Source organism: Trichechus manatus, unplaced genomic scaffold (assembly GCF_000243295.1).
Source record: "Trichechus manatus latirostris isolate Lorelei unplaced genomic scaffold, TriManLat1.0 scaffold00103, whole genome shotgun sequence".
Lineage (NCBI taxonomy): Eukaryota > Metazoa > Chordata > Mammalia > Sirenia > Trichechidae > Trichechus > Trichechus manatus.
The window spans coordinates 8,244,558-8,254,268 of record NW_004444039.1 but is presented as its reverse complement, the minus strand read 5'-3'; the positions used below and the strand labels follow the sequence as shown (position 1 = coordinate 8,254,268).

Below are 9,711 nucleotides of genomic sequence, written 5' to 3'. Positions count from 1 at the left end.
CTTGCGCTTGCTCTGGGTAGCGGGTTCTCAAGTGTATGCATGTACGTAATCCGTAACTCTGAAAATTTGTGCGTTAGGTAAATTATACGTCAGTTGAACAACATATAAACATAAAACTGAAGCAGAAGTATTAAAAAAAAAAAAAAAAAAGGTGGGCAAGAGGACGAGAATAGCCTGAGGACTTGAGCCAGCTTCCTATCCCGTCTGCCGTTTCCGTGTATGGATGGGAATTGGGAAACTTGCCTTTCCTTGTTCTGGGAAGTGGCGCTTTGATCTTGTTACAGAAGACTTTTTAATTTCTGCAGAAAGGGATGTGGAACAAGTTGAGAAGCTATTGGAAGAGCTAAAAATGATTAAGTTATTTCTGATGATGCTTACCATGATCTAGGAGCCCTGGTGGCGCAGTGGTTAAAGCGCTCGGCTGCCAACCGAAAGGTCGGCCGTTCGAACCCACTACCCGCTCCATGGAAGAAAGATGTGGCAGTCTGCTTCCGTAAAGATTACAGCCTTGGAGAACCTATGGGGCAGTCCTCCTCTGTCCGACTGGGTGGCTGAGTCTGAATGGACTTGACAGCAGCGGGTTTCGTTTTCTGCGTTTTATCGTGATTTATCCACTCTGCTAGTTTAATCTATCCCTTACTGGAGGCTCTGTCAAAGCAGAGAACTCAGAGATGCATGGACAGGGTGTTTTGGAGGACACTTGTGAGTGAGCTGAGGGACCTGAAATTTAGATTTGCTCCCTGCAGATAACTCTTGGCCGCCCCAGGCCTCAGAACAAGGCAAGTTTATGGGAGAGGACAGAGTTATGCAATTCTAGGTTGGCCTGCCTCTATAATAAAGGTTATACTTCTCTTTTTCCTTGTTTAAGTAGAGAATTGCTTTATAACTCTTCTTTGCCACCACTTTGCCTTAGATAAGAGCCCAGGTGGCGCAGGCTGCTAACCAAAAGGTCTGCAGTTTGAATCCACCAGCCACTCCTTGGAAACGTTTTGAGGCACTTCTACTCTGTCCTACAGGGTCGCTATGAGTCAAAATCAACTCAACAGCAACGGGCTTTTTTTTTCTTTCTTTTTTTTTTTTTGCCTTAGATAACTGAGTATGTCAGTCTGAACTCTGATAGCATGTTTCCCTTCTGTGCAGTGATGCCCTGTCGGATAATGTCGCCTTGCTTTGCTCGGTGCTTCTGTGGGTCCTAGCTGCACATTGACCTTCCCGTGTTGATTTGTCAGTTTGCTCTAACAGCCGTTACCTTGATTGTTCACTCTTCCCTTGCTCTTAGGACAATTGTTTAGTGAGCACAGAACAGAAGCAATAGAAGATTCCAGGCTCATGTGTGAGCTGGGCTGAGCGGGGGAATGAGCCCTATATCATGGGAGATTACATTTTGTGGCTATAATTATATAGTGCTTTTTTTCCTCAAAGGATTTATCTAGCCTGGAATTCATTTGATCTTCACTATCCCTGTGAAGTAGGTAGGACAAGTATGAGGGGGGATGTCGGGTGCTGAAACTGTGGGCCAAAGACTGATGTTAATGCAAACCATCTACCGACCGGAAACCTGGGCATATCCGTGAACCACTCGGAACGTCGCTGTCCTCATCTGTTAAATGAGAAGGATTTCTGTGCTGCCTACCTCGTGGGGTTGTTGTGAGGGACAAATGAATGTATGTGAAAGAGTTGTCAGTGATAAAGCGCTGTACACTTGATAGTTAAAAAAGAGAGAGAGAGAGAATTGCTTCATGAAGGTTCAAGTTTAGGTTCCAGAGTTCTGGCTGAAAATGGAGATGGGAAAACTGCAGACCTTTTCTGTGGCCAGTACAATCAGATACCTACCCTGACCTCTCAGAAAACTCTCAGCCACCTCCTGACTTCATCAGGAGCTTACAGAAGCCAGTCGTTAGCAAATGTTTGCCAAGATGAATGAATTCATGTTTCTAATTCTGACGGAGCCACCTTATCCTTAAATCCTAAGGAAACTGAGGCCAATTTTTACAATAAAGGGGGGTTTTTCTTGAAATACCGGCTTTTATATGATGTTTTCTGTTCTCACGGGTAAACCGTTAATTCTAGACCAACCAAGGAGCCCTGATGACACAGTAGTAAAAGTGCTTGGCTGCTAGCTGAAAGGTCAGCAATCGACTCGACGGCAGTGGGCTTCTTCTGTTTTTTTGGTTCTAGACCCACCAATGGTAGCATGTTAGTATAATGCAGAGGGGTCCCTGGGTGACGTAATGCTTTATGTTGGATGACCAGCCTAAGGAGCCCTGGCGGCATAGTGGTTAAGCATTTGGTTGCTAACCAAAAGGTCAGCGATGCGAACCCACTAGCCACTCTGTGGGAGAAAGATGTGGCAGTCTGCTTCCATAAAGAATCCACCAGCTGTTCCCTGGAAACCCTATGGGGCAGTTTTACTCTGTCCTGTAGGGTCACTATGAGCTGGAATGGACTCGACAGCAATAGTCTTTTTGTTTTGTTTTGTTTTTTTTACTAACCTAAAGGTTAGTGGTTTGAATACACGCTACAGCACCGTGCAAGAAAGGCCCGGTGATATGCTTCCATAAAATTTCCTGTTGCCATCATGCTGATTCCGACTCACAGCCACCCTATAGGACAGAGTAGAACTGCTCCATAGGGCTTCCAAGGCTGTAATGTTTACGAGAGCAGACTGCCACATCTTTCTCCTATGGAGCAGCTGGTGGGTTTGAACCACTGAGCTTTTGGTTAGCAGACAAGCACTTAACCAGCGTACCTCCAGGGCTCCTTATTCTGTAAAGATTACAGCCAGGAAAACCCCACGGAGCAGTTCTACTCTAATACATGGGGTCGCCATGAGTCGGAATCCACTTGACTGCAGCCAGTTGGTGTTTGGTGGTATAAACCAAACCAACTGTCGTTGAGTCGATTCCGACTCATAGCAACCCTACAGGACAGAGTAGACCTACCCCATAGAGTTTCTAAGGAGCAGCAGGTAGATTCAAACTGCCAACTTTTTGGTTGCAGCCGTAGCTCTTAACCACTACACCACCAGGCTTTCCCTTAGTAGTATAATCTGAACTAAATTACTTTCACTAATGATTTAAAGGGAATGTTAGCCGTATGGTATTGTGTTGTCCTTAATGCTACAAAGTTGACATTGAAAGAACAAGCATTTTCCTCATTCATTCGGACACATTGGCAGTTATGTTTGTGGGTTATTGTCTTTTCCCCTCATTCCCTTTGTTTCCCGTGCAAAAACAAAAAGCTGTAAGAAAATTATCTGAAAATACAAACTCGTGGACTAGAGACAGGATAAGAAGTCCATGCATCTACCTTTGCTCCCCCCTGAAACCCCACCAAAACAATAATAACAGGATTTTTCAAAGGCATAAACTACTAGGATGGGGGTCAGGAGAGGAGAAGAAAGCAATAAAAGCTAGGAAGCAGATGGTCAGGTGCTAAAGGGGTTAGTGTATTCAAGAGAGCTGAATTCTAAACCAGCATTGGAGAAAGCTTATACGCAACCCTGTTTGCGTTGTAAAAACCAGTGACTTTCCAGTCCTTAACCATTTGCAGGGACTTCCATTTGCATTATAAAAAACGCCATTGACGTCCAGTCCCATTCCGACTCATAAGGACCCTATAGGACAGAGTAGAACTGCTGCATAGAGTTTCCAAGAAGTGCCTGGTGGATTTGAACTGCTGACCTTTTGGTTAGCAGCCGTGACACCTTTAACCAGGGTTTCCATTTGCAGTATAGAAGCCCCCAAAGTCTCAGGAATTAGCAGTACCGAGTACTTCTGGGAGATAGAAGTGTATGGTTGAAAGTAGGAGAATTGCTTGAAACTCTGGGTTCAGGAAAGGCTAAATCTACACATATCTTTTTCCATTCCTTGCCGCCAGGTGCTTGCACCTCCCTGGACCAGCAGACCTATGGGGGCTTATTCCCTGGAGAGGATAAAACAGAGTCTCTAGACTAGGGTAGCTATGAGTTGGAATCAACTTTATGGCAACGGGTTTGGTGTTTTTTTTTTGTTTTTGGTTTAGTCTAGGAAGATACACTGCACAGTTGCAGGTAGGAGAGTTCCTTTTCCTTCGCCTTGCACTTGAGTGGAACAGCTCCATAGGGGTTTCAAGGCTGTGACCTTCAGAAGTAGATTGCTAGGCCTTCTTTCTTCTCAGAAGGTAGGACAAGCAGAGGAAGAGATGGAAACTAGATTAAATATGAGAAATTTAGACACCCGTTCGGAGGTCCTACAGCCACGTAATAGGGGTTCCAAAAAGAATGATGTAAATTATCACCTAAAAATTCAAGGATTTTTTTCCAGAATTGAAAGATGTGGGCTTCTAGATTAAAATAACGCTTCTAGTGGATGAAAATAGACCCAAAATAAGGCATAGGATGATGAAATTGCAGTAACTAGGAACAAGGAAAAGCTTCCAGAGAGGAAAAAAAAGGTCACACAGAACATATTAGGATCAGAATGTCTTTGGACTCAAGCAGTGACTCTGGAAGCTAGAAAACAATGGAGCAATTTCTTCAAAATTATGAGCGAAAATGGTTTCTAACCAAGAATTCTGCACCCAGCAAACTGTAAATCAAAGATCAAACCAAAAATCAAACCCGTTGCCACTGAGTCGATTCCGGCTCATAGTGAACCTGTAGGACAGTAGAACTGCCCCATAGGGCTTCCAAAGCTGTAAATCTTTCCAGAAGCAGACTGATGCATCTTTCTCCCATAGAGCGGCTAGTGAGTTCAAACTGCTGACCTTTTGTTTAGCAGCCGAGTGCTTAGCCACTGCACCACTGGGCCTTCTTAAATCCAGGATAGAGTATAGAATAATGATACTTTCATGCATATGCAGTTGCAAAAAATCTTTTCTCCCTTGCATCCTTTCTCAAGAAGCTGCTAGAGTTTGCCTCACCAAAAGGAAAGTGGAAACCAAAGAAAAGGGAAAACATATGGGATAAATGAAATGCGAGATTCAGCAAAGGAGAAGGGGGAATCCCTGGGGTGGAGATCGAGAGAGATCCCAGGATGCTAGCTGTGCACCAGGAGTGGAGAGCAGCCGGGTCAGAAGGTTTCCGGAGAGGCTTCTCCAAGAAGATGGCCTTGACAGAGTATGTGATGACTGAAGGATTGCGAACATATTTATAGGAGAGTTGGAAAACTGGCAGCGCTTAGCGTTGAGTTGGTGTTAGGTACCAAAAACAAAAAACGCAAACCATTGCCGTGGAGTCGATTCCAACTCCTAGCGACCCTAGAAGACAGAGTAGAACCACACCATAGGGTTTCCAAGGAGCGGCTGGTGGATTTGAACTGCTGACCTTTTGTTTAGCAGCCAAGATCCTAACCACTATGCCACCAGGGCTCCAGTGATAAGTACAGAGGCAGCTGAATAAATGAAAAAACAAGACAGTTACTAACTTCAGGGGGAAAGAAGTTGTATAGAAAAGGAAAAGTAATCATAGACTATGACGTGGTTACCTGTGAATAGCGTTTACCGAGTCATAATAATGCACACCCCAAATACTATCTAATCAAAAGTACGATCTTGATCTAACTATATCGGAAGGATAAGAAAAATGAAAAGGGTGGTGTGTGTGTGTGTGTGTGTGTGTGTGTGTGTGTGTGTGTGTTGGGGAGTTGAAAGAGCTAAATGCTTATCTTCTATAAACCAAACAAAACTCAAACCCGATGCCATTGAGTTGATTCCAACTAGTGGCAAGCCCATGTGTTACAGAGTAGAACTGCTCAGTAGGATTTTCTTGGCTGTAATTAACAGACGCAGATCACCAGCCCTTTCTTCCGCAGTACCACCGGGTAAGTTCGAAGTGCCAACCTTAGGTTAGTAGTTGAGTGCGAACCATTTGCACCACTTAGGGCCTCTGTGCTACCTAAAAGTGAAAAGGAGATGCAAAGCAAGCACGCTGTTTTGAGAGCTAGAGATAGGTTTCCAGCTTATCCTAAAAGAGTTAAAGGTCGTTGCCTCTCACTGGGAATGGAGACTGCTGTTTTCATAACAGCCTTGTTGAACGAATGGACCCTTTAAACTGTGTGCAATATAACACTGATAAAAACTAAAAATTCAAAAGAAATTGAAAAATTGGAGATTATGTGAGCCGAGAAAAAAATTCTAAGCTTACAAAAGTTATACACTGTGGAGTGCCCGCTCATTTTTTTGTCCTCCCTTTTTTAAAAACTTAAATCCAACTCCTTTACTTTAATGTAAGATATAATACAGTTTATTTAAAGATCTATCCTAATATGTAATAGAAGGTAACCATCCGACTTGCTGGAAAGTAAATTTTTCTGTGGCTTTTCCTTGGCTGTGGAAATGTTTTTAAAAGCATACTGCTAAGGATAGGTTGTTGCTGTTTTCATTTAATCATCAGCAGAACTGCAGTACCCTTAAATGACAACATTGAAATATTTTTCAGGTAGGCATTGGTGGCATCTGCTTGCGAGGCAAAGGGGTCTACAAAACTATGAATCATCCAAGAACTTCACTTGAAACTAAAGAGTACCCTGATACCGAGATACAAAAAAATCAAGTACTGTCTCTGGAAGAATGGCAAGAAAAATGGGTGAACCACAATATTCCATTTCACCAAGAAGAAGGACATCAGTAAGAACTATTTCTATATAACAAAGAAATGCTCTATCAAAAGCTGACTTTGGGAATAGAAATATTATTTGACTGATTCTAAGATGCACATCCTTCTCCCTCTCCTCCCCCCCACATTTTAGCACCTATGAGATCAGAGACGTGTCTTTGTGAAATTGGCGGTGTTTTCTCTTCTCACTGTGTGTTAATAATGATGTGACTTCAATTGCTGGCATCTCAGATTTATGAAATCTGTTTTTTGTTTAATCCCCTGGATCATCTATATATGAGTCACGTTTATATGTATAACAGATGTTCAAGCAATGTTTATGCGGAATATTGCCCTTTATACTAAAAAATGGTGCTGTTCTGGCTTTGCTTCCCAATAGTAAAGGTTCAGATGTTAACGTGGTATCTATGGGATGGAAGAAGAGAAGTTGAGAGAAAATGGTCATTGAGCTAAAATGTCAAGCAATATCAATAGCAGTGGTTTGTGTAGCAGGAACGATAAACTACGGAGCCAGTCCTGAAACAAGCAGTCCTTACAGACTTCCCTTGTTCCCGGGCAGTTCCCAGGGACATGATTATGACATTCACACGCTGAGCGTTAGATGGAGCGTCACACCAGAACCGCTGTAGGGTCCTCTCTCTCATGGGTCTGGCTTTAGAAGAGCCGCGTCTCTACAGAAGGCATGAACTACAAGAATTAAACTCTTCAGAGCTACTTCCAGGACCTGAGTACACGTTTAGAGAACTTAGCTTAAAATGAACGTTGGGAAACTCATGGGTCCTGCGATCCCCTCCTCACACACCCCCCAAAAGTATACATTTGGGGAATTAATAAAGAATTTTTAAAACCTATCATCAGCCAAGGAAAAAAAATGTTGTTGTTGTTTTTTGAATTACTGATCAGGAAAGCCTTGGGTTGAATCAGTTTTACCAGTGGCTGGCTCTGTGACTTCAGTTTACTTAACGTTCCTGTTTCTTCATAAGCTGGAGACTGTAATAATTAATATTGTCTACTCCTTGAGGTTGTTGAAATATTAAGTGAGATCATGCAAGAGAAGTACTTAGCATCATGCAGTCATAACCTTTTCCTCTGAGCTCTGGGCTTGTTAACCAAAAAAGCAAACAACTTTTTTTTTTTTTCTCGCAGGCTACTGAAGAAGCATTTGGATACTTTTCTTAATGGCAGAAGTAAACTCAGGGTATTTTTCCCTCTTTGTGGAAAAGCGGTTGAGATGAGATGGTATGAGCAGATAAGTATTAATACACTTTCTGGCCTTGCTGATGAATTATTTGGGTGAATATTTAACCGAGTATAAGTTAAGAAATCTCATCCTGAGGAATTACATGGAGATTTTTTATTGCTGGCACAGTGGTTAAGAGCTTGGCTGCTAACCAAATAAGGTCAGCAGTTAGAATCCACGAGCCACTCCTTGGAAACCCTATGGGGCAGTTCTGCTCTGTCCTATAGGGTCGCTATGAGTCAGAATCGACTCGACGGCAACGGGTTTTTGTATTACTGAAGAAGGGAGCCCTGATCCTGCAGTGGTTAAGCACTGGACTGCTAACCGAGAGGTCAGCGGTTCAAACCCACCAGAAGGATGTGGCAATCTGCTTCTGTGAAGACTAACAGCCTTGGAAACCGGATAGGGCAGTTCCTGTGGGGTCACCATGAGTCAGAATCGACTCACCGGAAATGAGTTTGGCTTTGGTATCACTGACGAGTGCGTAATGAGAGACCGTATTCTCAAAGAGTAAAACATGGAGCAGAAGCAGAAGTGTGACCTAGCCTTTCCGTAGTGAGTGTCAAAGAAAGTGGACTCGTTGGAAACCGATGGACGAGAAAACCAGCCTTCCCTCTTACAGCTCCTAGATGTGTGCTTTAGCTTTTGTGGTTAGAGTTTTAGCTAAAGTAATTTTAGCTCTTTGAAATGGAGGAGGGCTGAAAAATTCGAAATGGGTCGTAACTTTTGAGCAGGACAATGTATCTAGGTCCACAGTTCAGCTCAACTCCCCGCACTAGCAGGTAAATGGCTTTGTTAACCTGAGTCATTGTTATAAAACTAGTGCTGGAAAAAGTGTTTCTTGTGAATAATTCTCTATGACAAGAATTCTCTTTAATTAACAAGCCACAATTACTGTAAAAAACAAAACCAAACTGGTTGCCACTGAGTCAGTTCCGACTCACAGCGACCCTATAGGACAGAGTAGAACCATCCTGTAGGGTTTCCAAGGAGCGGCTGGTGGATTCGAACTGCTGACCTTTTTGGTTAGCAGCTGAGCTCTTAACTGCTGCACCACCCAAATAACATACCTGGAAATCTCTTTCGACATAGAAGTCTGTTGAAATGATAGTGTACATATTAATGTAAACGCCAAGACATAGCTTTAGTTTTAAGCTTTAATGTTGAGAACTTTGATCATGAGGCAGAAAGGGAAAACAAAGGGTAGAAAATGTAACTTTTAAAATGTTCTGTTTCTTATATAAGTACAGGCTGACTAACTGCCTGAATATGCATAAACTTGGAGTTAATTTTGAAGTGGAGATGGTGATATTTTTGCAACCAGCCCACACTACATCCACTTGTAGCATTTGTTAGATGGCTGCTGTGGCTTAGATTGTCCTGTGGCCATGAACTTGAAAAAGTGTAAACCGTATTATTAAACTTCTGGAGCCCTGGTGGCACAGCGGTTCAGAGCTCAGGCTGGTAACCAAAAGGTCGGCAGTTCGAATCTACCAGCCACTCGTTGGAAACCCTATGGGGCAGCTCTACTCTGTCCTATAGGGTCGCTATGAGTCGGAATAGACTTGATGGCAATGGGTTTGGGTTTTTTTTGTTTGTTTGTTTTATACCTTAACCAGCTCGCTGAACCAGAAGAAAAAGCCTGCAAGAAAAGTATTAACTTTTTAAATAAACTGTCTTCCAGTGACATCATATAGTGCTGTCATACCTGGTAGAAATCCAGCTCCAGCAAAGGTTTTGGTTTTTGTTTTTATTGTTGTAATTAAATGAAGTGTACATTTCAAGTTAGTCTCCCATACAGAATTTTTTTTTTTTTTTACATACATTGTTATGAGACCCCAACTGCTCACCCCATTCTGCGACAGCACACTCCTCC

General features: G+C 42.8%; 1 protein-coding gene across 1 annotated transcript in view; it reads left to right on the top strand.

Annotated features, from left to right (window-relative positions):
- The first annotated feature begins 5,646 nt into the window (after positions 1-5,646).
- TPMT (thiopurine S-methyltransferase) overlaps positions 5,647-9,711 on the top strand; it is a 26,170-nt gene continuing 22,105 nt past the window's right edge. The window contains exons 1-2 of the mRNA XM_004382983.2: positions 5,647-6,606; positions 7,742-7,834. Of these exons, the coding sequence (XP_004383040.1) occupies positions 6,467-6,606; positions 7,742-7,834 (233 nt within the window). The 5' untranslated portion in view covers positions 5,647-6,466. The remainder of the gene's footprint in view (positions 6,607-7,741; positions 7,835-9,711) is intronic.